This window comes from Pezoporus flaviventris, unplaced genomic scaffold (genome assembly GCF_033815535.1).
Source record: "Pezoporus flaviventris isolate CSIRO_AGI_PZ_B2104156 unplaced genomic scaffold, CSIRO_AGI_Pfla_v1 ptg000015l, whole genome shotgun sequence".
NCBI lineage: Eukaryota > Metazoa > Chordata > Aves > Psittaciformes > Psittacidae > Pezoporus > Pezoporus flaviventris.
The window spans coordinates 19,106,619-19,134,261 of record NW_026892563.1 but is presented as its reverse complement, the minus strand read 5'-3'; the positions used below and the strand labels follow the sequence as shown (position 1 = coordinate 19,134,261).

Here is a 27,643-nt window from a genome sequence, read left to right as displayed (position 1 = left end):
GGGAGGAGAGGTACTTAATGTGGATACACCTAAAACTAAGTCTTTGGCTTACCTTGCAATGACAAAGAGGACACAGCTGACTCCAAGGCAGGCTAGGAGAACATACATCCAAATATCAGGAGAAAGAGGGTTTAAAAAGGAGAAAACTCCAGGGTTTGTCCCATTGGGCTTCCGGTACAAGATACTGATTCCCAGTGTCATGAAGGGCTTGGAAAAATCAATTACTTTCTCTCTTACATAGGTAATAGTGAGAGGAGCAACGGCCAGATCAGCTTTCTGAAATCACAAATGGGAAAATACTCATTCTTTTTCATATTCAGCAAATGCAATAATAACCCTACTTTTTCCCCCCCAAGTATTAAAAACTAAACTAAATTTCACTATAAATTTAACATTGCTAGGGTATTATTTGGTACACGATATTCTGTTTCCTCTTTTTGCAGGCAGAGGGACATTTGTGACTTTCGTGTCACTAAGACAGGTATGACCAGGGACATGAAGCTTGGTCCTGTGCAACAGGGAAGACTGTGATCAAGGACTGCCAGAGCATCTGGGTAGGGACTATATCCACAGATCAGAGGCAGCCACTGGGCAAGGTGAGCTGGAAGCTCAGTCTTTGCAGCTCGAATTTGTAGCTGAAGGGTGGCAAGACCCATGCTAGTGCCCACTGCCCCACTGGAGATGGAGTTTTCTCCCACACACCTGCAAACTGTTGGTACAGATGTACTAATGTGACTTCCTACTCTGACAGGTGTCCATAAAGAAAGAGTAATGACTCTAAAACTAAAGCAAACATGTTTGGGCTGGGCTCATATAAAACACAACAGGTATTTTAAAAGAAGAATAAAGAGAGAAGGATTCAATCTTACATGATCTATGAGTTCTTTGACCATCCCATTCCACTCTCCTTTGTCATTCTGAGCTCCATATTTACCATCAGAAACTAGTTTGACCTCATAGATGAAGCCTAAAATATTTGACAGCTCTTTTAGTAAGTCCAGGCAATAACCCTCAAATCTGTCATTTCCATACAAGGGCTTGTCAGACTTCTTATACATAACATAGGGATCTTCCTATAGAAAAAGAGAGCAGACATGTAGCAATAGAAATTAGGTTTGTTTCAGATTATACCGGTTTCTCTAAATTATCCTAATATTTTATAATAAATTAGATGCAAACCAGTAATTCACTGTGTCCATTAAAAGCTGTTTTAGGTGTGTTAACAAATTGACTGAATCAGTTAATGATAAGCATAAGGCCCCTAATTTTCAGCAGAACAGATCATTCATAGCTCCCAGGAGCTTTAATTAAAGTAGTGCTTAGCAGCTCCAAAATCAGACCTGAGATCTGTACATTGTCTCACCCTAAGGGACAGGAAGGGATATTGAAGGAGAGAGAAGCCTAAATAACAGAAAAATAACCATAAGAGGAACCTAAAATTTTATATTTTGTGAGAAATAGATCTTTATTGGAAAAAAATGAGTAGAGCATGTATTCACGAGTGAATGGAGAATGGCATAGGTAGATTGCAAAGTACCTTGTTGCTTTTATTTTTAAAGCATTTTGGGTAGAAGACGTGGGCAAGGAGGTTTCTGCAGTTTAATGTAGCAAAAGGCCTCTGGCAATAGAAAAGGAGTGGAATGGGAGCCTTTGAGCTCTTCCCCTCCTCCTGAGGAATTAGGCAGAATAATTTAAAAAATGGCATTACTGGCCAGGCAGAAAGCACAAGGCAGAACAACTCGTGAATACCCCATTGCATATTTTCCATCTGTCATAGTAAGGACATAATCTGTCTATCTGCTGTTTGCTACTTTCTGTAAGTCCTCATCATTTCATTTTCAGTAAAAAGGAAGGGTATATAAGCACTGAAAACAAAACTGTGTGTTAATGCTTCTGGGAAGAAAAGTATGCAGGGTTCATCTCTGAAATATTGAAGTAAGCTATACAATTTTGGAAGCAGAGATTCCCAAGAGTCTTTCATTGGCAGTGGGATATTTTTGAATCAATCTTGTGGTTAGATGAATGTGTATGTCGATTGTGAGTCTAAATCAAAACAATTGCTTGAAAACAGATAGCTTAACAAAACATTGCTTAGTGCAGAGGAAAACAGCCATGGAGTGCAGGGCGGAGGTGGCAAAGGCAACCACGGAGAGCCCTGCAATCATCAGCAATACCTGCATCCTATGGCATGGCTGTAGGTGACAATGGCACCGCTACACAGTGAGACTTACCAAAATGGTGGTGACAATAAGTGTCCGGTTAGCCAAGGAATCCGTGATGTTGGTCGATCGGTCCTTGTTGCTGTCTGTCATGTTAAGGCCACTGTATGAGTTCCAAACCCCAATCTGCACACCAGAGAGAACGTAAGTGGCTGCCTGGTTATGGCGAGCCAAAATATTTCCCTAAATGCTCACCACCTAGGAAGAATGCACTGGCTCTAGCCACCACAGAAAGAGACACCAGCAGTACGAAATGCTAGAGAAGGGAAACGGCTGTAGGTCCAAGTAAGGCAGCAACATCAAATGACTGATTTAGAAAACACAGGGAACGTACCACCCTTTCAAAAGCAGGTGGGAATGAATGAGCTGTAAGAATATAAGGCATGCCAGTACAGTGGTGTATTAGCCAATTTGCTACAAAAGTGGAACATATTGGCTTTGTTTCCTCCTAAAAAATGTCAAATGTCTATTTCTATGGTATTTTTTTGTTTAAATTTTGCAAATGGTAGAGTTGAAACATATGGCAAGACCTCTCCCTTCCAACACAACAGATTAAAAGCTTGAATAAGTATGTCAAAGCAGACTGATGGATGCACTGGCCTTTTGCTTTCATTGTGCCTTCAGCAGGTTTAGCAAAGATTATTCTGTCATTTCTTTCTACTATACATGACAGAGCTACAAAGGTGATACCATTGCACACACTGACCAATATTTGTTCAGTAAATATAAAAGGCCAAAGGCAAATTCCTTTCTAGCCTTGGAGGTAGTGAAGAATTCCATTATTTAATGCTCAATCTGAAGCCTCAAGGGAAAGATCTTCACGATTTCAGTGGATTTGGATATACACTTCATAAGGGCAGAAATTATAACCGTGTTCATTTGTTCAGGTAAATATTCACTTAACATAAGCACAGTCTGAAAGCATATTCAGGGTTTTTTTGCATTTGGTACATTTGGATTTACATATACAGCATGGCTGAGGGCTGACATGAGAGAACTCCAGGCAAGGAGCTGCCTCAGGAAATTTGGCTGGTATTGGACATTTGTGGAGGGCACCAGAAGGATGGCTTGGGGGATTGACATTGCCTATCCACAGAGGACTTCACCACGCAGCTCTGCCAGCACGTTTCAGCTCTACCCAGGAGTGATCTGCTTTCAGATCCTCCCTGCTGGGATCGCCACCAAAGCTGCCAAGTAAGTCTGAGACAAAACCCACTTATTCTCTATACTGGAGGTCTCTATCTGCTGTCAGATGCTCAGTCATTTCAGACACAGGCTGGACTCTTTTTCTTTGGTTGTTAGCTGAGGCAGAGATGGCACTGCCTTTGTACCAAACCCAGCAGATTAGTCTGTGCATGCTGACTGTGGATGTGGAGTAATAACAGTATCATTTCAAACAAATTTTAGGTTTGTGTCCCTGGATGCCATTGCTTTCTTCTTGCAGATTTTTTTTTGTCGTGCCATTTCTAAAAATTATTTTTTCAAGCATTTATCAGTCATTCTCTTTGTTTCCAAAACTAGATCATGTTGGGAAACTGATCTAGAAAGTACACTGGATGTTGGGCATTATGATAGCGAGTGCCAAGAATGTAGTAAATAACCAGTGTCCTTGAATTTGCACCAGGTTGGCTGAGTTAATCAAAAGCCATTCTGCTTGTTGTTACTGACTTGATATGCTTTTATTGGCTGGCAGCAGGGAAGAGGAGAACAACCATAAAGAGCATGGAGCAACACAGTCACAGTGCATACAAAATACACCAGGATACCACTCTAGGTCTGGGTAAAAGAATAACACCACAGGTCAACCTTGATTAGAGTGATGGAGGAGGTTGGAGGGTCACTGGAAGAATGAGGTCAAGGTAGTACATTGCTATGGTGAATCCAGGGGAGTTATTGCAGTTTAGTGACAAGTTTGAGAGGTGTCATACGCCCTTCTCAGCAGGCCTGTGCTTTGAACCAATTGTAATTTGGTTTAAATCAATTCAGCGTAACACAAAATGCCAAGAGTCAAAAGTGAGATTGGTCCAACAGCGTTCTGCATGTCAGGTAGGATGATCTATTCACCAGTAATGAGGGAAATGGCAGCCTTAGCCTTATTCACTGAAGATTAAAACAAGATTATTAAGTATGTGCTTTATAAGAACACACGAAGAGTACTATAGGTTGTTTTACACTGGTCTACTCTGTAGCATTAAAATTCCTTCCAAAACAACACCAAACCAAAATCTTTTTTAACTGTGCATATAGGAGGGGTGGGAAATCATGAGATCTGTGTGAAATACGTACAAAATATAATTCTAAGGATTATAAGAAATTTTTATCTTGTGACTGCAGAACACTTTAAGCATGATTAATGTGGTTGTTATCTTCTTACAGAATGGCAATTGTGGGTTGTACCTCCATCGGGGAGCAGCACATGGAGCTTGTCTCTGACTCCCACTTGGTGCCTTTTCCACTAGGCAGAGGAACCTCACATTAAAAAAGGGATGAGATTCCTGGGGTAATTTAGATCCTTTATAAACAGGCTTAGTTCCAATTTCCATATGTTAGTGAATGACAGCACCCACTTAATCATCTGTATTATTTTCTGTAAGAAGCTAATAACACACTTGTCAAAATTTTGAGTCAACAATGCTTGAACATTGCTTGCATAGTGCATATTTTGTGGGAGGCAAAAAACCTCCCAATCCTGCATGTTAGAACAGTCCTTGCTGCTGATGCCAATACACATTCAAAATTGTGTAAATTTACCATTCATGGTAAATTTTAGGTGAACTGGGAAGGGTAACAGCTGAGAAAAGAGCTGCTTTTGCTGTAACCAGGTGGCTCCAGTCAGAGAGGAAAATCACAGCTCCCAAAAAATAAAATAATAATTACAAAAATATTTTGGTGAAAAAAGCTGAATGCTGTCAAAGTCTTACTATTTGGAATTACAGTGTCTCAAGTTGGGGTGAAACTTATTCTACCAGAAAAAATTCATACTCTCTGGTAGACGGTTGTCTCTAAACTGCAATATAAGTCACTTTCAAAACCCAAAGGATGAGTCTTAAGACCCAGCCCAAAGGTTTTTTGCATCACCTGTCTGTGTACAAACCTTCTTCCACACTTTATATAAATGATTAGAAACCTCGCCAGCAGCCTTTGTACAGAGAAAAATAAACAGAGTGCTTCATTAAAAATGAAAAGAGAATCAGTCTGGAGAGCTGTGTGGGAGTAATTACATTTAAAGCCTCAATTAACCCATCAGCAATTATCGTTCAGAGTCAAGACAGTGTACACAGAGCAAGGGACAATGCTGTCTCCAGCTGACGCGAGCTGGTGGCAATACCTGTGTTAGGGACTTTTTAGACACTCAGAGCAGCCACCTCCTAGGTGGCGGTGGAAGGAGCTTGGTGCTGCCCATTGAGAGCCCATGTTTGCTGGCTGAGTGAGAGCCGGGGCAAGGGAAATAGAACTAATCTAATCTGAAAAATATGACGGATTTTTAACATCTCAATTCTTGTTGAGGTTATCTATTCAAGCACCTTCTTTCCTCTCTCCCTCATGTCACATTTAATAAAAGCAGTACATGTACGATCATAGAATCATAGATAAGACTAGGGTTTACCTCTCTATACGAGTTTACCACACCAAGTTGCAGTGGTGAGAACTGAAGGTAATGTCCACTTAAAATAATTATTTTCATTCATATAATTATTGCCAGTCCCAAATTCCTGTCCCACACCTCAAAATGTAAGGTACACATTGTAAAATAATAAATCAATCTTAGTGGCTCTGTTTTCACTTTGACTTAAATAACCTTGGAAAATGTGGCTTTTACCCCAAGCACAGGAGTCTTAAGCTGAGGAGAATGAATTTTCCTATGCCCCTGTCAAATTAGCTTTTTGTCATTGTTTTACAAAAGATCTAGTTACCTTTTCTGTTCCTTCCTCCTTGAGGCTAATAATGTCCAAATCAAAATCCTTCCGTAAACCATCCGTTTTGTTGAAGGTTATGCGCCCTGTCAGGCCATCCCACCGTGCCTGTGTGAACACAAAACCACTCTTCCCTGTAACAATTAGTAGGAACAATGAAGCCATGACAAAACTGCATTTTAAATTAACTGTATTATGGGATCACTTCCAAATATTTTTTTAAACACTTTCCTCAACTTCTTTTGTTTTAGTTTCTCCTCAGTATGCTTTGCATTTTACAATCAGACACAACTTTGTGACATTTTATATACATTGACTTACATATGTCTAGTACTGTATAAGAAAGATATACTGAAAAGGGAGAAAGACGGAATAAAGTGTGTCCTATACATGCCCAAAGACAGGACAGTTTTGCACTTCATAAAAATTCACTAAGAAATTAAAAAATAAGTCTGCTTTGTCCAAGCTTTGGGTCTGATCCTTGGAGTACAACAGCCTAAATTCACCAGCTTGGCTGGAGTGACCCTTTTTACCCAGGCCAAGACCTTTTAAGTTCTTCATGATGAATGGGTAACAGATGGCAATCAGTGATGAATGGGAGTCCCCAGAAGATCCTTAATGAAGGAAGGTATCTAACCATTCCAAATTACCAAAACTTTCACAAAGCTTTGGTTGTGCATTCCTTAGTCTCATGTGATAGATACTGCCCCTGCTACTCAGCGTCCAGAAATCCAGATTTTTCCAGGAAGAGATAAATGAAGAAGGGCTTTTGTCATTCTGGCTTAATTTCTTGGACAGGTTGTGGTTGAACATCCCCCACCAGCATTGGACTCCTAATGTCCTCAACTTTGCTGAACTGTTTCATTAAACCCTGTTCAGTTTTCATCCCCAAGGAAGAAGACACACATAAGCAAACAAGGTGTATCATTCCTAACAAGAGCACTACAACTGCCTGTGCTCACAGGAGTTGATGGCAGGATGATGACAGCTATAAAGCAGGCTTTCAGGAAAAAATCATGCAATCACAGAGACCTAAATAACAACTTTGTAGTGTAAGGTACACATAAATCTTACATATATGTAAGTAAGTACAGCATATGAGTTGCATATGATCAGTTTTGGTCCAGGCAGCATTTCATTGTTCTATCATCACTAAGTGAAATCACATTTTCCTGGATTTATTCATTAGCATAAGGAGTAAGTTAAAGTGGTGGACTTTGTACATCAGTCTGTATAGCAATGATGATTCCCTGTGTTGGGGAAAGCTTCTTCGGTGCAGCAGGATCAATGTCCATAACTTTCTCCCAGCATACTCACTTTCTTTTAAACGAGATCTCTCTCATATACACCCCATTTTGTCCCTCAAACTGAAGCTTATCTATGTAAAGTATTTGATGGATTTCAAACTGCAGACAAAATACAAGAAAAGTTGATGATAAATAGTGGCATATTTTTTTTTCATGTGCATAAGCATATAATTCTCTAATTACAAGCTTTTCTACTGTGCATTGTTATTTGCTTCATTTAATTTGCTGTAGATAGATGACATAAGGAAAGCTGCATTAAAAATCAGCTGATTTACAGAATGGTGTTTCCTGTTAAATCTAAATTCTAAACTCTGAATCTGCAGGATTAACTCGTAGATGCTGGGGTGTTACCACTTTGTGTCTCAGAAAAATCTGCTGCATCTAGAATTTTGTGGAAATACAGCAGGACCTTGAAGCATGCTTAAATAAAATAGGAATGGAAAAGCACAAATACATCAAACTTAGTATGAGACTTTCCATCTTAACAATGCAGGGACGTATGGAAATCTCAGCTGTAAACAGTGAAACACTTGTGAGTTTGTATGCTGATATAATTAAGATAGCGGGACACACACAGACATAAAAATGCATTTCATTATAGAATATCTATTTCCTAGTCTGTCTCTACATGACCCCCATCTCTTATTCATAAAGATGCAACATTTTTTAAAATATGATCTTTAGAGATCAATTTCTCCTCAGAGAGTAATTTGCTTCTGTGAAATGCTCACATTTATTGATTTCATATCAGATGCTCAGTTTCTTTGCTAACATGATACAATCTTGAATAAAGGAACCAATATGTTATTTTTGATATTATATCAGGAGACTTCATCTCCATTCTTGTACACATGTACATGTACATATACAGCTTGTACATGTACATATGTATATGTGAATGTACATGTACATGTACAAGATGCACGTGGTGAAGTGCTAGCTCACTTTTGAAAACAGGTATTGGTGCTTCTACCCCCATACTAAAAAAAAAGGGAAGGAAAAGATGTTACAAGCTCCATAGGTGTACGCTTAAATTTCAAGGTAGCAGAGAAGTGCATATAGCCTTTGTTTAACTCAAGTCTCATTTAGACCATTAAATAGTGATCCAAATGTGACTTAAATTATAAGCAGGAGTCAGGCAGTGTACCTCAGAAGAGGTAAGTGTTGATGGGATTTTTCAGACCCCAATTGTGAGGTACACGCTTCAAACACCATTTGGATTCTAAATTTAATTTCTGATTTTATTTTTTTAAATCCATTCTAAATAAAAATAAAACATTTGGGCTTGAGTCCAGGGAACATTATTTTGTTTCTGACCTCAAGACAATTGTGGTGCCTCCGTGTACAACACATTCGAACAGACAGATGATATTTCTTTCCTGATCAGAAACAAAAGTTTTCCTTAAAAAAAACCAGAGCAATGGGCTAGCAACCTTCCATTCATCCCAGACCTCCTGAAGTCTATGGTAAACTTCCAAGCTTTTAATTCGAGTTCTAAAGCAAAACTACCTGCTGCATGCAGTCAGTGAAATGTATCATCGCTCCAAAATCATAGCCACATAGCATCACTTCTAGATGCTTGTCAGGTAAATAAAGGATGTGAGTGCCTATTAGGCACCGTGCTCAGGCAAACAGAATAGGCAGCAGTTGCACAGTTCTCAAATGCAATTAATAAACAGAAATGAAGCAGAACTTTCTGAATAGTCAGAAACCACACAACTGTTTAACACAGCAATGAGATTTCATGCTTTCGTACATAAAATTTATAGCAATTTTAATGTTTCTAGTGACACTCATGTTAAATGTTACAGGATATAATAAAAGTTGAATCAGAACCTAACAATGTAATTCATCAAAAGAAATAGCTTTTTTGCACTCTGTCCTGCTTTAAGATTAGAGGAACTAAAAGCACAATTTGAAGGTCTTAGGGAGATAAAGTATTTTCAATTTTGTTTGTATAATTTTGAGTAGAGCTTGCAGCTTAATTAAAAAATGTGAATTTCAGTGGCTTCTGTTTGTAATGCCTTAGATCTTATTTATGGAAGGTTTCAGGCTGCCTCTGACAACAGAACTGAGACAAAATGCTCTTCTTTGGGATTCTGATTAGCAGCAATATGGCAACGCAGTGTTTGAGTTTCAAAATAAGGCCTCACATTTTCAATACAGTATTGTATCAGATGTAAACATTTGATGACTTTCTCCTGTTTATTAAACAAGATGGAGAATTAACCCGATATGCTGGTTTCAACTGGTAGTTGAGAAGCAAACCATACAGGAGCAGTAGGTATTCATGCTCTTTCTTACTAAGATTGAACAAATTCCAGATAAGTCTTCAGTCATCTCTGAAGGCTATCAGGTACCTGATATGGCAAAAAATGGAAAAAAAATCCAAATCAATCTAATTAAAACTGTGACATTTTTAAAGCTAAATTAATTTGACATTTTAAATTATTTTTTTAATTAAAATTTAAATTAAAAATTTTTAATTAAAATTTTTAAATTAAAAAATAAATTAAAAAAATAAAAAATGAATATTCTGTATAAACTGCAATCTGAAATCTGGTGTTAAGTGTTCAAATTACAATATTGATTTCTATTTCAATGGACAATTATAACAACTGGAAAACAAAGCTAACTCAGCTTCCAAAGGCAAACACTCCAGAAGCTTGCTATCAATTCATGTCACCATCATATGGTCTTTATATCAATTTCCACTTCCCCCATCTTGAATCAATTACTATGGCAGCCTTAATTTCAGCCAAAGCCAATCAACAGTTCAATCACAGAATTAATTAGTTCAGCTGCTACCAGACTCACCAAGGTAAAACTACAGGTACATTTAATATTCTGTTTCTTTTGTTTCTACTGGACCTCACTTACATTTCCAGATTTGTATTAGCAACGTACAACTAGATCAAGAAGTCATAATGCCAGTGTATTTAATGCATTGAATAAGTATTCAGCTTTACGATACAGCCTTAATGAGATAGAGCCAATTTTGTAGATACTGTATTGCACTATTGCACACAAAAGTGTCAATCTTTCCCAGACAAATTGATTTGGGTTTTATTATGTATTTATTTTTTCTTACTCAATATAAGTATATCCATATATTCTAGTTCACCATTTCTTTGCCTATGGCATGTTTTCTCCCTCTACATCGTGTTGCAGTGATAGATACTGCATAGTTGTGTTTGAGATTAGAAAGCTTTAAATTTTTCAAGGTCTTTTTTAAAATGTTCAAAGTGCCCTGGCAAGACAAGAATGCAAAACCATAATCTTATTTTAACTTCTTAAACTATTACGTTTAATAATGTTTCATAATGTATAGACGTTTCCACTCCTCTATTCATATTCCACTTATTTCAATAAACTGTGAAATAAGTTTTTCTGAACCTGTTCTTTAGTCCTCTACTTGTATCATGTATATCAAGTGATCTCTTTAGAGTTTCAAATTCAAGTTTTAACCTTTTCTTGTTCTCACTGTTCAAAAATTAAGACACCCCCCCCCACTTTAAATGTATATCCAGACTTAATATTAGAAGAAAACAAATATGTACCAGCAAATGCAAGTAAAACTGTGACTATATCACTTACAAAATATGTGTACATATTGAATCTGCTTTAAGTGGTGTAATGAGAAACTGTCCTAACTCTTAACAAATTTTTAAAGTGTATAGAGCTGATATAAAACTTCTCATTGAAAAGCCAAGCTGTAATTTTAGCACAGTATTGTGACAGAAAATGAACTGTTCTGTGGTTCAGTTCCAAAACCCTGCACAAAACCACATTCAAGAATGACTTTGTGCAGAATATTCAGACACTTTGCATCTGCTACTGAAGCTTGAATGCTTGTTTAATATGGAAGTATCATAAATTGATGATAAAGAACATCTTATGTGAAGAGTATTCTTGGATATAAGTGTAATGCTAAAAAAGCCTTACAAATGCATCTGGGCACACAAAAACACCCTACTGTGATTGACTTGAGAAATTCCCAAATTAGACAATGGGCCATATTTAGATAATTATTTTGTAAAGCAGTCACTATATTTTTTATTTCTCTCTCTTTTTGTTTGTTTTTTTTTCTTTCTCTTGCTGTTTATGTGTGACATGAACACTTTCAAACTTTATCCTAAAGGCATGCAGTCAGCAGAGTTTTTCTACAGCTTTAATGGGAGCCTGGAACGGAAAACAGCTGGATTCTTCAGTATGAGAGGAGTACTTTCATAAGCTAGAGTGAAAGCTAATTGAAGATAAGAATATTCTTGGTTTGTCAATAGGGTTATGTTGACCTATGGTAGGTTGCTTTCCCAAGCATGTTAAAGGTAACTTCCAAAGGCTAGTAACTGGACAGATTTTTTTTTGTTTTCTCTTTTTTATGATGGATATATAAGAAAAGTGTATTTGTATTTTCAATTCTTGGTATTATAATCTGTTAGTTTTATCAGAAGTTACTAGGCAAAATTGAACATTAGTTATTGATTTAAAATACATTTCTAATTATCCAACGTTGTGAAGCAAAAGGTATTAATTTATACCACCACCATGCTGTTCTTTTTCTTTCCTTTTTTTTTTTATGATTATGAATGAAACAATAGAAAAGAATGATTGTTAATCGTTTGACCTGGAATTCAGAAAGCATTAGTATTCAAGTCCCCAAATTATGTTTGCTCACTCACCATTGCACGGTGACAGAGACATGCTAATATCATAGTCTTTTTGGACCTATATATCCTCTAAAAAGAATGCATTATATGTTTGGACTGAGATTAGGAAAATGATTCTGCTTCTGTGATGGTCTACCAAAAAGAGCAATTTGAAAGAAAACCAGTCTTGTCCTGAAGAGATACTTTACATCATAATTTCTTTAAGCCAGCATCTCACTAGAGCATTTTACTTCAGCTAAAGAGTAGCAAACCAGAGTAAATACAGCAAAGTGACTTCTGCATGTGCTACTGTCTCCATACCACTTCAAGTAAAGCATTCCTTAGCTTCTAAGAAAAGGTGGCAGATGTATATATATATAGGGGTCTCAAATGGCATATCAGAGTAGTGTATCAGAGTGCAGACCTGTTCTGTCTAGTCATCATTACCTGCTTATAATAAAGGTGAATATCTACTTTAGTTTTGTACTGGTAATCCAAAAAAATTTCTAACGAGGGCTGTGGTGCTAGCTGACATCCAAATGCAAAGGTGGGCGATGATGTCTCCTCCATTGCATCTTAGACTTATTAACAGAACAGAATTCCGATGGTTACAGAATTACTGACAATGATTAACATACATACAGAGAGGAGCTCAATTGCTTTGCTTGATGGCAAGGGACAAGATAGTGAATGAGCTCTTTTTCTCATTTTTATTTTTTTTTCTCGCCTCCAAACTTTAGCTTCTTGATTAGAAAATCAGATATCTGAAAAAATTATAAAGCACAGGCATATGTAAAGCTGCTCTGGCCACATGCTCAGAATATAACAGATCGCTTTTCCACACCAAAATCTTCCAACACCATAAATAACAATCCCAGTATATACTAACCAAAATGTCAATGGTCAAGGAAGTTTAATTTTCCTTTGGTTTTCTTTCATTTTGAAAGAGCAAGCTCCTGCTTTACTAGAATTGCAGAGACATTTGATAGATTTAAGCTTCTAGTTACAGTGAAAAATATAATGTAGTATGAGCCACACATCAACTTATCAGCTCTTACAGTTAATCCTCTTATTAAAAGAGTTCCTTGAGGATTATGGAATATAGTAAGTTAGTGTATGACTTTTCCATTATCCTGGTCCAAATCTAGCATAACAGATGTAATAAAAAGAATTTTAGCATTCACCATTACAGGGTTTAATCTTCCCCACTTAAAATCATGATGCTTCATCGCCTCTTTATTCAGAAGAGGTTCAGGATGGGAAAAGTCCTGGGCTTTTACAAAGCAGTCCTGGAATGGAAAAGATGAGGTATGGGGAAGGCTTGTTCTTAGGAAGGGGTTTGTGCAGTTATTAGACTGAGCCCACCTCTGCCTTGAAACAGGAGAGGGAAATGGATAAATAGAGAAGCGTGATTCCTTAGGAAAGTCACAGGCTGTTTATAGAGTCAGTCAAGAGCACTCATTTACACAGCACTGGTTGAGTTTAATGACATTCAGGAGTAGTCATATGAAAGGGTTTTGATGCAACAAATTTGACAAATAAATTTCAAATATTTGAGGATGACGGCCTAGATGGATTAATTGCATAGCATATGTTTGAAAAGCCTTTAAATTACTTTAAAGCTTACACCTACCAGATTGCTTTATATCAATATCACAGATGACTAAGTGGGTATGAAGAACTCGAAGGGAAGGTCAAACCTTGTCAGTTATTCTTCCCAGTAACAATAGAGTCTATCTTACCATGCACAAACATGACTGTCACCGAAATGCGTGGATGGGATTAGAGTTGACTATGAACTTTGAAAACATAACATTACACTACTGTGTTAATGGAAATAGGGATCCCAGTTGTAACAGATACTGGTTGCATATGTGAGACAGTAAGAAATCCTGTTCCACACAGCTAACAGATTAAATACACAAACTAGGCAAAAGCTGCCATTCGTCTTTTACACCGGAGCAATTCCAGCTACAAGAATCCTTCATCTAGATTTGAGGTCCATTGCTTTTGGTTTAGAGTGATATTGTATCTACAAGCATGGATAGTGAACAGTCTGATCATGGGAGCATGGTGGAAGTGCCTACCAAGCAATGACAGGTTTGGCCTTATCAGTTGACAATGACACAGGTTTTGGAGCTGACCTGAAATGATTTCTCATGGTTGCACAGAATCTGTGGCAGAGCCAGGAGCCAAAGCCCTGGCAAATTCTGGGCCATCATCTTGGATGGGAAGCATCCTCCTCAACTGAGCTGTTGGGGAGGCTGTCTTGCTACAGTGACACCAACCCATTGCACAACAAGGATTACAAGAAGCTTGTGGGGGCTTCATGTAGTGCAAAGCACTGTGTCATATCCACCTGGGATAATGGGACCTAAGCACTGGCAAACCTGTGAACAAGTGAGTAGGAGGTTGCGTGGTTGAGGAACAGATTGTTTCAGTGAGAGTACACTGCTCCAAAAACTAAATGATTTGCATATAACAGTTATCTTGTAAACCCTCAGCAGCAAAGACTGCACACAGTGAATGGCTCAATGGTAATATGGCTCCGATTCCTGGAGCTTTTCCAGTACAAATAAGCATCATTCAGTTTAGGCCATCCACTAACACTTAAATCGAAATATTAGTGTGGAGTAAATGATGAACATTTTTAGTAAGCCAGGACATATAATATATTTTCTGAAAAAGTTTTGTGTAGCAAATATCAAAATAGCCTCCATATATTCAGATAAAATCACTTTATAGTAATTCTTGCTCATTTTTTATAAATAGATCTACTTTTTGGGTAATACTTAAGAAAGTAAAAACAGAATGGAAAAAAATTATATCATTTTCTTGCCAGATTTCTTGGTTTGATTTTAGATATCACAGTATCAGAACCTTGTAAATAATTTTTATCAATTCATTGTGTATTTATTATTAGCATGCAAGTCCTACAATCATTATTTTGCAATCTGTGTATAGAGCATTCCATAAATTAAGTGATTTTTCCACTTGAAATTTGATTTCAGAATAGGAATCCCTACTGACATTAAACTCAGCCATACATTATCTTCTTGGAAAGCTGACATTTATTCCTAATAAATCATAATGGGATGCAAGTCCAGCACTTGTTTCTTTTGCTGTTAGAATTAAGAGTTTTCAGTTCAAAGTAATAGAGAGTAATAAGCTAATAGCAGAAACGAATCCATTACTTCATGGCCAAGAAATAAGTTTTTAAAAAGTAAAACAAAGAAAAATGTTTGGTTAATGAGAGTGGATCAAATCCTAATATCAAATTATCTGGTGACAAAATTGCTACCAAAGTAAATAACTGTGTTTCTTTTTAAGTAAATATTGCAGCATCAGAGCCAGCCCAGCGAAAATTGGATTGAGTATTTATAAATGCTGTAATTAACACTAAAACACATTGACAAAGATGGAGCAGAATCGATACTATTTTATGTTTTGGAGGTGAAATATTGTCATATTTCCCCAGTCACATCCATAGAGATTTTCGCAGAAAGAGCAGTTGACTGACACACAGATCCTTCCTCAGGTGGCAGAGGAGATGGTGAGTTCTTGGGGTCTTCTGACATACAATCCTGTACCACTCACTTCTTTATTTTTTCATTCTACTCTGTATACTTTTAGTTCCAATGAGAATACTTTTACGTGTTGACTTTGGCAGTAATAAAAGCCCATGAAACAAAAGAAATGTTCTGTTCTCTTACATGATGTTTTGTTCTCCTTTGTTTAGAGATGCTGCCAATTTTAACAAAAAAAGCTCCTTGATGAATATCACCCCAGATGGATTGCTTTCCCTTCTGTCTTAATTCAAACTTGTACTTTTCCTGTAATGAAAAATCTTAAGCTCCTTCTTCTTCCAATGATGTTCTATGTTTGTTTTAGATTTAATTATTATCAAGAATCCCCTGAAAATTACATCCTGTGATTTGACACCAGCTAATTAAGACTTTATGCATTCCTGTACCTTTAGCAAAATGTCAGTTAAATTTGGACAAAATCAAACTGGATGTGGTCATGCTATTGTCAACTCATTAGCTCTGTCTTCTGTTCCCTGCACCAGAGCTTCCCAGGAAATCTAGCAGTCATAAGGATGGTTGCTTGCTTCCTCTGTGCCAAGAACAAAACAAGCTGGCCTGTACTGGTAGATCAGAATTAGAGTGTAGGAACTTGCCACCCATCTAAAGTGCTACGTATATTCAAACAGTTCAGAGATTTAAAGCATATAAATCTTCAAAGACTTATGTGCTGAAAAAAAACCCTATTTATATCTGAGAGCTGCAAAACAGCACAAAAAATGTGAGAAAACAGTGAAATCTGCTACTTTCTTACTGTAGATCAACCAGGTCTTGAATAAGTTTGTATATAGCAGATACCTGAGAAAAGACAGGAGTTTCTAAATCGTGTACACTCTCAGCAGAGGTCAGATATAAGTATTGCTGGTTTTGGAGGCAAGTATGGGCTAGCAAGTGACTAACACACTGAATCACCTTCACACAGAAGAATTATTACAAATAAGTTCAGCTAGATGTTTGAAAGATATGCAGCACAGTAGTCCCTGTATGGCCAAGTCCACGCATCTTGTTGTTTTCTATGGTTATTAGTCTACGTGAAGAAGCGGTTCAGCTCAGAGAATTGTCAAGACTTTTCCTGTGGTGTAGATCTTCCCAGCTCATTTTGTAGTGACTGGAAATTACAACACCTCCCTGTTTTTCCTGTCTTCCTAACTACACTGATGAAGAGGCCTCTTTCTCTACAGAGCAAAGATATTATTTGTTTAAATGCCTTGAGTTTGGAAGAAAAGATTCCAGGAATTATGTTTTGTATAGAGGACAAGGTGTTGGTGTCTTTTTTTTAATCTTTCCTTTTTATAAAGAAGAAACATGATATAAAATTTTTATAACCAATGTAACCAGAATACAGAGTACCACACTCTGAATTATCATAATGGTTTCAAAAAGCAGGCAAAATAACAACCTAAGATAATGGGGGTGTCTTTGTTGTATAATTTCATTTCCTGATGCTGAGTCAATCACTGTCCTCTTGTACAGGGACAGACTGGATATGTCTTTTCTTTTAATTTTACTTTTGAAGCAGTGTCATCCACAGACCAGAGTCACACAGTGCTGGATGCTTTAAAAACTGTAGAATTGGTTCAACATTCACAGCATTCTTCCTTGTATATAAATAAGCTAGATTAAGGTCTCATTTAAAATCTTTAACAATGGAAAATGATGTGAGATTTTAAATAGGCTTCTTCAGTGACTTGATTTTTCTAATCCTTGTCTTTGTTACAGACTGGAGACATTCTATGAGGCAACCACTTACTACTTGTGGAAATGACAATCAGTTAGCAGAGAGCTAGAAAACTCTTTATAAATTCTAAGGAAAGAGTTTCTTGTGCTTGATGGCATTTGAATGACGTTGGCTTTCCAGTCTAATTGGAACATCTTCACTCAGAAGAATTATTACAGATAAGTTGAGACAGAGACTTTAAAGTTTTACAGGCATGGTAGTGCTTGAATGATCAGTCCATTTATCTTGTTGCTTCCTGTGGTCATTGCATTAGCTTACACAAAGAATTGGTTTAGTTCAGAAGGTTCATGAGAGCTTTTAATGTCACTACGAGAGGAAGGCTGTATTGAATCACGCAAAGCAGATCCTTGATGGATTGCTCTCACTCCTGGTCTCTACAGACTAGACATGCTTGAAATGTATCTTGTCAAAAACAGCATAAACTGAAATGCAGATGAAACTGCTTTAGATTTTTTTAATCTTTGAGATTTGTGCTTGTGATCCTGTTTGAGGAGATTTAATAAAATCACTCAAGATGAAGTCTGCATCTCTATTTTCTGAAATACTTCTCTACGAAGTCGTCCTTTTAATTGTTATTGGATTTGAGTGAGGACAGCTCACATGGGTTTAGATGATAATAGAATGACAGACAATAATTAATTTGGGGTTTATCTCATGCTTTAAAGTGAACACAACCAGGAAATTTGATCATTCAGTTATAAACACCTGTTTCATGCTTACATACATTTTCCATTTAGGAAAGGTGGAATCATCCTTTCTCTGCCTATTCCCTCTCTGAAGAGAGGCAATGACATCCTTTTTCTTTCTGGGCATGGGCAAAATGCTTCCAAAAGGGCTAAAAGATTAAAATATCACTTTTATATGAATGACATTAGGTCACTGAGAGACAAAAGCTTCTGGCAAGGAATTACTTTTCATAAAAAAGATCTTAATGTAGAAGATTTTTGATCCCAAACAGTCTATTTTATATAATATTCTCCTTTTCAGGACTAGCTGATGACCTCTCTGACCTCAAAGCTATCCTCAGGACTGGGGGGCATTGGTCAGGCTTGCTTTTCTCTGCAAATTTTCAAATGTTTCCTACAATCAGCATTAACTCCTGAAATCTTTAGAGCATTTTTGTTGCAGTAATTGATTATTCTGCAGCCTCAGACATTTTTACTTTTCTCCTACAGTCTTGCTAGAAGCACCTCGTCTTAGTCATTAAGAAAAATAGGCAGTGAATCTGCTACTGCTGTTACCTGTTGCACCTACTTGAAGCCTTAAAGTTGAGAGAGAATTATTCTCACATTAAACTAGGCATTTCTCATTTTCATTTACTCTGAAAATTCAGAAATCAACTCCAATGTGCATACATTCGTATCAGCTTGAATCAGATGGTAATATTTTGCCCGAGGATGTAGGGTATTCAGTTGCTTTCAGGATGAACCTAACTCATGTTTATCTGAGGACTAGATATGACCTGAACACTGACTTTCCAGCAGGACAGTGACAGGCTGAAATTTGTCATCTGCTGATGAAGAGAGAAGCAGCCTATCACTTGCTATACAAAGCTTTCCACCTTAACCTCTGCTCATGTGCAGGGAGGTTCTGAGGTCCTTTCTATTACCATCAGCCTGGCATTTTATAGCACTGGCCCACAAACCAAATGAGATGACGGCAGTTCTTATCACCACTGAAATTAAATGCAAAAGCCCACCACTGAGCCATTGAAGTACTTGCTAAGCTCTAGCATCTGCAGGACTCATTGCAGGCAACTTCTTTGTCTAAAAGTTGTTTATTTAGACTGCAGTATAGAATATTTGTCTTCAGACCAGACTGTAATAGCCCTTTGCAGACTGTTAGTACCCTACCACAGTATAGTAAAATTAAATTGTATTTTTGGGGGCCCAAATTAGCATTCTTCTTGTTTGACTTTTTTTTGTCCGTACCTACTCGTTTGATTTCTAATTTATAAAGTTCGTCTGTCCTTCATGAGTAAACCAGATACTAACATGAACTAAGGAGGTCCAAATTTATTTGCAATTTAGGTTCCAACACCTGTTATAGCCTTTATGGGAAATGTAATGTTGTTTTATTAAAACTTATCTTCTACTTTTAACAGACATCTTTTTTGGCCTCAACAAAAAGATAAGACTCTCTGAGCATTTAAATCAGTGTTTTACTGATCATGAAAGACACTATCTGCAAAATGATCAGTAATTAGCCCGCATATCTCACTCCATACAAGACAAACTAACTGTACATGATAAATGTGAATGCACTAACTGTTTTAAGCTTTGAACTGGATCTGCTGAGATCTGGTAATCTTGGTAAAAGTACTCCTGGCTCAGGATTCAGGACCCTTATGCTATATACTTAGCATCACCTAAAATACATGGGTCACCACTGCATGTGTGTTGACTGATACACACTAACTAACTAACTTTCAACCTCATTATAATTATTCTTAAAATGCACCAGAAGTTGGCTGAGTAGCAATGGCACTTCATTTAGTTTGATGTTGAGAAACAGAACAGCAAAGATTCCCACTTAGATCACTTCAGAAGGGAGGGAAGGAGGGAGGGACAAGTTCATCTTTATTACAGACACTTCTTAGACAATTTTCTCCTGTCTTACTGTTCCTGCTACAATCTTCCCACCTCCTGCCCAGTAGGGAAGCTGGATGCAGCATGGCTGATGATGTCAGTGTGAGAGAAATAATCTTTACCAGTCCTTCTTTTCTGACTCCTTTGGGTATTCCCATGACTGTGTTGCTGTAAGAAAAGTACCTCAAAGCTTCTTTAATTCTTAAAGTGAGGACCTTGAGTACTGGAGTACTATTTTCTTTATACTTTCAATGAGAGAAGCTTACAAGGAAACAAAATTCATAAACACCCTGTGTGGAAAGCAATGTTTTGGAAACTTTTAATGCTTTCTGTGTAGGTGAATCACCATGCATTGCCTATGGCAATTCTAAAAACTTTACTTGGAAAGGTTTGGAGAAGGTGATGATAGCTCTTCTACTTGTTCTGTAACCACCACATACCATGTCTTTCAGTTTGCTCCTACCATATGTCTGGATTCAGGTGTATGCCCTGACATGCTGCCACCTCCTACCTTCTACCTCAGCCTACAGATCCTGTTCCACGTACACAAAAGTGAATGAATGTGGCTTTGATAGGAGTCACCATGTCATGGACAAGAGCTGATGGAAAAGATAAAAAACATATATATATTCCACAGAATTTTCCAATTTCTATACTCTTCCCTAAAGGAAAAGTTTCCATTTGAAATTCATAATAAAAACTGAAGTTTTGGAAGAGTGAAGGTATTTCAGCTAAAATGTGTATTTCTTAGAACATCTGTGGATCAAGCTAGCTCAGTGATGTATTCTTAGAACATAGTGCGTTACTTCATGAAACTATTTACTTCTTTAGAAATACTAGCTGCAATATTTCCTGGATATTGATTACTGATCAAGCAATCAGCAAAACAATTGGAAATAAATGGCAAAACAGGGACAAAACTATAGACTTACTTTTCTTTCATTTTCTAAAATGGCTGGTTTTAGTTATTTCATATTTTTGGAAATTATAAACATACAGAACAGACATTAACTGAGAAAAAATCCTGGAAGCCTTTGGTGTGTTAGTCTGAGATTTTATCACACCTAGGGTTTAGCAGTCTCTTTTTTTGAAAGACCAGATAAAGTCTCCAACAGAATGCAAGAATGCAAGCCACAGCCTAGTGTCTGTAGATTGATGTTTCTCAGCTAGAAAGATAAGGAAGAAATGGATATCTGAGTGCCAGAAACCGAAACATAGCACATGACAAAGAGCATGGAGCAACAACACAAGCCAATGCAGTAAAGAAGAAAAGAAGGATTATGCTGACCATAAGCAGATGGTCTACACTTGCCTCTTTTATCAGATTCATAAATCTGGGTCCAAAGCGCCACGGCTTGTGTCTGTGGCACTGCAAGGAGCTGACAGTCATTTGGGAGGCACGCTGGGAGGCCACTGCTACCATGTAAACAGCATCGTACATCAGAGCTGCTTCAGTCTGCATGAAAAAAAACAGAAAGGCTTTCTTTAACGTACATCTTGACACCCTGCTTTTCTCTACTGAGAACAGTTTCCTGTGCTGCTGCTGCTGTTACGGGAAATGCCACTACCGGGCTCTCCATGAAAATCTAAGGTGCAACAAAAACTACTTTTTTTTTTTTTTTTTTTTGGAAGCTTATATTAGTTTCAGAGTATTTTCAGGTGAGCGTTGGGAAGTAAGCTACATTGGATAGCTGCAGGAAGAAGCCTCAGGTGATACAGGAGCGCAGGTCCCACACTCCAGACGTATCTTGGGGTCAAGCACTTAGCAGTAATCAGTCTTCTATAGTTTCCTCATGGGATTTGCCAAAGACTCTCAGCACCTCCAGGTGTGCAATTACATGAATTATGTTGAAAGCACCATGGTGAAAGAACCATTCAGGTTCTCAAGCCAGTCTGCCCAGCTTGTGGGTTGGCAGGGCATGGGGGCATGTAGGACAGCTGCCTGTGTGGGGCCCATGCTAGCTCCCCATTGCTGCTCTTCTCATGGCATTTGTGGGATTTTCTTACCCACAGGGTAGGCAGGCCCTGCTTTCCAGGGAAATCAGTCCCATTGAACACCTGGTAGGCATCCCACCAGGCAGTTGTCTACTCTAAGTGTCTACTACCCTCAGGGATACTGGCTTTTGGCACAAACATATGAAATGGCCCCACAGAGATCTTGCTATGGCTGTTCCTTTGCCACACCTCCCATGCTGTCTTAAAGAGAGGTGAACTGTGTCTTTCAGGTGTCTTTTTTGGTGATTAAGTTGGACTTATCCATCTAACCTGTAGCTGTCTAAGGGCAGATGAATTCAGCTCTTAGATACTTAAACAATACTGAAATTACTGGATGCTGTTTGTGCATCTCTGGGTTTTGAGGATGGGTTTCTTGGTTTAAAAGCATGCCTCAACCTGAGATTGCATGCACTGTCAACCTTTATCACTGAGAAGTTTTAGAAAAATCTCACCTTCACCTGCGCTGTGTTTCAGTGCTCTTGTGCGAGGTGGAAATAATCATGTTTTGCTTAATGCACAGGGATGCTCTGAAGATGAAGTGCTTACCTTTCTTGTAAAGCTACTAAATAATTAAACAGGGGCCTTAAAAAAAAAACCCTCAGCAGATGAGAAACTGGACTCATTTATATGAACTGCAAAGCTAATCCATTTTTTATTCGTTTCCCATGTGATTCCTTTGGGAAATCAATATATTTCATTTTTTGTCTGTTTCATTTACCTAAGTAAATTACAACAGCATCAGTCTTATCAGCATTGGAGGTTTTTGCTGGCAATCAAATGTGATCTGAATTTATCAACTCATCTTAATATATGGCAGATGAGGAATTGCTCTTGACATACTCATCAGGGTTTGCCCAAAACAGTGCTCCCACAATCAGAGTAAATTGAAAACATTATAAATGGTGAGTCAAGAAGGAGGAGACAATAACAGCTCTCATTGTCAAGTGTCTGAAAACAGAGAGTTGTTCCAAATGGACCCAGAGACTAAAGGCCTGATCCAAAAAAATATGGAAAGATTCCCATCAATGACAATGGGCATCAGATTTTACATTAGACTGGGGACATGTTCTTTCAGATTCAGCTGTTTGAGTCTCATGTTTGTGTAACTTGTTACTCATCCATCCTTTCATCCAGAAGACAGGAGGCTATATTACCTCCCTCAGCCTTTATTTCTCCACGCACTGTTCTGTTTTAGGGCTTGGGGTTACATGGAGAAAGCAAAGGTCACCCCACCTCATTTTCTGAAGCAAAATGCCTTATGCCTTACCTTTGCATAAGAAGAAAGGGTCTAAGATTTAGTCCTGGAACTTGTTTTTCTGATTACTGTGTTCTATTTAAATCATTGCAAAGAAACCAAAAGATCTCATTAGAACAACTATGCCTTTGTATGCAATTTGGGCAAGTGGGACGTGAGCTCAATACTGTCTTGGTCATGCCCTGCTGACTTCCCACAAGCTGTCATCAGAACAAACAATACAGCATGAAACAGAAGAGAGAAATCCTGAGCTGACAACAGGGCATGTAATCCTGATCTCCTTATACTACACAGGTTGTCATAACCTTATTGCCTAATGAAATACAGCAGTATTGCAGTTCTCCATCAAACTGAATAAACAGAACTTGCTATGAATATTTAAATGATCACAGCCAACTAGGAAGATGCTTTCCCTGGCACTCATGCTGTTTCAGGGCATCAAGGACAATAAAATACTATAGAGATGAATAGAAGAGGATAAGAGTCAGATACAAATGAGAGCTTAAGAGTCTAGTAAGAACTTTGTTTTTCTCAGTTTGACAGTTGAGTGAATGCAGGTGAATAGCTATGTGTGAATAGCTACCCTTGCAGGTCTTGTGCATTCACATCAGATGTTCCCAGGGACAGCTTTCTTCCCTGCTTTGTGTATGAGTGAGCACAATGGCACTGCCCAAACAAGGAACACTTTTTTGAAATGCTAGAGATAACACACATAATGCACTTCTCTTCAGGATGCTAGAATGTTTCAAAATTTTCCCATCAATCATCTGCAATAAAGTCTATTTCATAACACTTCAAACTGCACTCAGTACATAAGATACATTATCTTATATTGCAAAAAGATGGCAACCCTTCACCCTGCAACACCGAATGGAGTCATACTGCCCAAGTAATTGCTCCTATTCTTTCCTTTACTTCTTGGGGTAGCTGTAGGGAGGAAATCCTAATTTCCTGGCTTGGTGATAGCTTTCATTTATCTGTGAATTATACCTTAAAAGACAGAGTTACTGTAGATGATGGAAATGAAGAGAAAGGGCACTTTTCCAATTTAAAAATGCTATTACCTGTCCACATGTACAATACCTTTCCCTGCAGGTTATACATTGTACACCTGCTATGAACATTTTTATGTTCTTCACTCCATGTTGGACATTATTAGAAAAATGAGGCAGCAGTATATACATTTGACAACAATAAGATGTATGATGTTAGCTGGAAGACACTGTGATGGAGTATTGCCACTCATCTCTAGAACATTCTGGGAGTGGTTTGTCACACAGATGAGTATAACACTGGTTCATGAGGCCAATGCACTTCTGTGTAGAAGCAGGTAAAAGGAAGTCTATTTTGGGGATGCTACTTCAGCATTTGCATTGTAAAATGAAGCAGTAATAGGATCAGTTCAAATATGATAGAACAGCATTATGAAATGTGTGGTAGATGCCCCCCCCCCCCCCCCCCCCCCCCCCGGCATCATTGTGGCTATTTACTTACTGTCATCATGCCATCAAGGAGGCCAGTCTCTGGTTTCGGTGGTGCCTGCAGACGCTCCATTGACCATTTCTCAATGACCGATGAAACGTGGGGGTTTTCAATGTTGAGCAGGCGAAACCCTGTCATATTTACTCCACTGTATCTGTAGGGTTCGAGGTCTAATGCAAATAGATCCTAAATCACCATTAAGAAAACAAACAAAAACAGATGTAGTATTTTTAAAGCAAAATGTTCAGAAGGCAAAATTAGGCCAAAATTGCATTTGATTTTCAACCCAAAGCTCAAGTGCTGATGTGTTTTTTTTCCTGTGAACGCTCTATTTGCCTTCAAAATCTAGTCATGACCACTTAGGTTATAAATCTGTATAAACTAAAACTATGTGAAATTTATGACAAACCATGTCATAAACCATGGAACATAAAGAATAATTTCTCCAGGACACCACTATTTTGCAAAAGACCTCACAGCAGTATCTAGTTTTAATTTATAGCAGTTCTTTAACAGTGCTAGAGCTCTGACAAACCAACACGAGGAACTAGCTGGCCAGTGTCAAGCTTATTTCTCAGCTTGGCAAAAGAAAATTCCAATAGGTATCGAGAACAATAAACTTTTGCTACTTATGAATCCCATTTTTCTCCTGCCTTGCCTCCTTCAGGTGACTTGCTGCCAGTATGTCTAATGGATGTGTCAGGCTAGTGCACAGTAAGCCCATGCACTTCAGTGTCAGCATTTACAGGGCAGGAAAATAATGGGTATTCTAAGTGATATAATTGTGTGGCACATTCCACAGCTGTATTTATCAGGCAGTGGAAATACGATAACTGCTTCTCAAAGCCTGAAGGCTGTTTTTCAAAACAACTTTCTGCAGATTCCAGTGGGCCAGTAAAATGACAAATGTGTTGCTCATGGTTTACTATCACAGTAACCATCAAAATGTCAACATTTACAATACCACAATGCAAAGGTAACACCAGCACTGCTTATTCCTTGCTCTAATATGTGCTCTGTTCTATCTCATGCATATTGGTGGTGGTGGTGGTTACCATTTTATGTAAGAATGTTTATTGTATTGGTTATTGTATAAAACTGTAAGTTCCACAATAATTTTCACATTTTTCTTGATGTTAAAATGGCCTCAAAGAGAACTATTTCAAGCTATTACTTCAAGTTCCAAACAACTGGAGAGTCTTTTCTAACTAATGAATTGACTATTGGATTCAAAATGATTTTTCACTCCCACATAAAATTTTATATGAAAGAAAATAAAGAATAGGCAGATGCACATGATATAATCCAGTTCTAGCAATATTGGGTCTTTGCTGTCTTTCTAGTCTACAATGCAAATGGACTTCAAGCATGGATTGAGTTATATTTATATGTAACATATCAGTTAAAATATAGGAAAAATGTGCTGAAACAAGTATTTATAGAGTATTTGTACCATATATAGATGTGTACCACAAAAGAAATGTAGGTTTTTTTTTTTTAGTATAAAACTTCTCAGGTGATTTTATACCTATGTAATTTTGTGTTCTTATAGAAGTGTGTTAATCAGAACAAAGAGTGAACACTGGAAGAGGTTGCCAGAGAAGCTGTGGCTGCCCCATCCCTGGCAGTGTTCAAGGCCAGGCTGGATAGGGCTTGGAGCAACCTGGTCTACTGAAAAGTGTCCCAGCGCATGGCAGGGGGTTTGGAACCAGATGATCCTTAAGGGCCCTTCCAACCGAAACCATTCTATGAATCTGTGATTTTAGAGATGAGCAACACCACCTGTGGTGCTTGATCTTGGATCCATTGCAAAGTCATTGACTCATTATTTTATTTCACTCTGATCCACCTGTACCAATGGGTCCTCCTTAAGCACAGTACTCCAATTCATTTTCATTGCATTAAAGTGTTAGCCAGCCCCACAGATACTGCAAAACAGTTTCCTTACACAATTGTGAGTCCTGGTATTACTAATGAGTGTTAGTACCCATTGTCCAGGGTTTTCCTTGAATAATGGCAAGAAAGATCTAGAAAAATTGGAAATTTTAAGCTGTCTTTTCTGCAACAACAACACCTAAATCACTCCAAATCTTTCGTGTTCCTTACCAGAGTTGTAAAAAAGTAGTGGTAGTATTCTGTCATCATTCCCATGGAGAGAACCTGTTGAAAGAGATTGAAAGGTGAATGTACTTTAGTCTGGATGCTTCCAGCGTACCACACAGTCTTTAGAAAAGCATGGGTTAATCTGGAACAATATGCTACAGGTCATGAAAACTTGATCACAGTAAAATGTACATTTTTCTTCAGGCGCAAAAAAAATGTTGTTGTATTTAGATTATGTTTTTATCACCTCTGGAAAGAGGTTAAAAAGTGAAAAAGTTCTAGGACAAGAAGAATTACTAGCAATAACAAAAAGCTGATTTTTGAAAAGTGAAATCCTTTAGTCTGCAGTTTAGAAACGTTAAAAAGGAATTTACTAGCAGGAACCAGAATTTGTAAGGAAAAGTGCTTAGGTGCAGCTTGTTTCATGCTGCATTACCATGTGAGAGCAAGATCGGTGAGTGCTCACTGAAGTAAGCAAGAAATAAAAAAAGCAAAAAGAAGAAAGCTTCTATAAATACCTCTTGTTCTACCTGGGAAATGCAGGTCTGCAGGAGGTTGTCAAAACAACAATGAAAGGATTTCTGGTCTGGATTAATTTTCCAGACGATATGAAGGTCTGCGAAGTACAGATGGCATTTAAATGCATATTGACTGGCCACTCTGGGCAGAAGAGGATGAATTTCTTCTTCCCATTCCTAACATTGCAGGAAACTTCTAGAGGGATGCTTTTTTTCCCTCAGCCCCTCTCCAAAAATCATTGGGAATGCTTACATAAAACACCCCTGATGGTGTATAACATGATGCTCTGC

At 37.9% G+C, this 27,643-nt stretch overlaps 1 protein-coding gene across 5 annotated transcripts in view; it reads right to left on the bottom strand.

Moving 5' to 3' along the window:
• Positions 1 to 27,643, bottom strand: part of GRIK1 (glutamate ionotropic receptor kainate type subunit 1) — a 168,524-nt gene that overhangs the window by 29,738 nt on the left and 111,143 nt on the right. For all 5 annotated transcript variants that reach the window (XR_009743458.1, XM_061453726.1, XM_061453725.1 and 2 more), the window contains exons 5-11: positions 26,838 to 26,891; positions 24,744 to 24,917; positions 21,312 to 21,455; positions 6,134 to 6,241; positions 2,232 to 2,345; positions 870 to 1,073; positions 53 to 276 (exon numbers count right to left, since the gene is read on the bottom strand). Coding sequence is in view for 4 of the 5 variants with exons in the window: in XM_061453726.1 (XP_061309710.1) it covers positions 53 to 276; positions 870 to 1,073; positions 2,232 to 2,345; positions 6,134 to 6,241; positions 21,312 to 21,455; positions 24,744 to 24,917; positions 26,838 to 26,891 (1,022 nt within the window). In the remaining variant the exon portion in view is untranslated. The remainder of the gene's footprint in view (positions 1 to 52; positions 277 to 869; positions 1,074 to 2,231; positions 2,346 to 6,133; positions 6,242 to 21,311; positions 21,456 to 24,743; positions 24,918 to 26,837; positions 26,892 to 27,643) is intronic.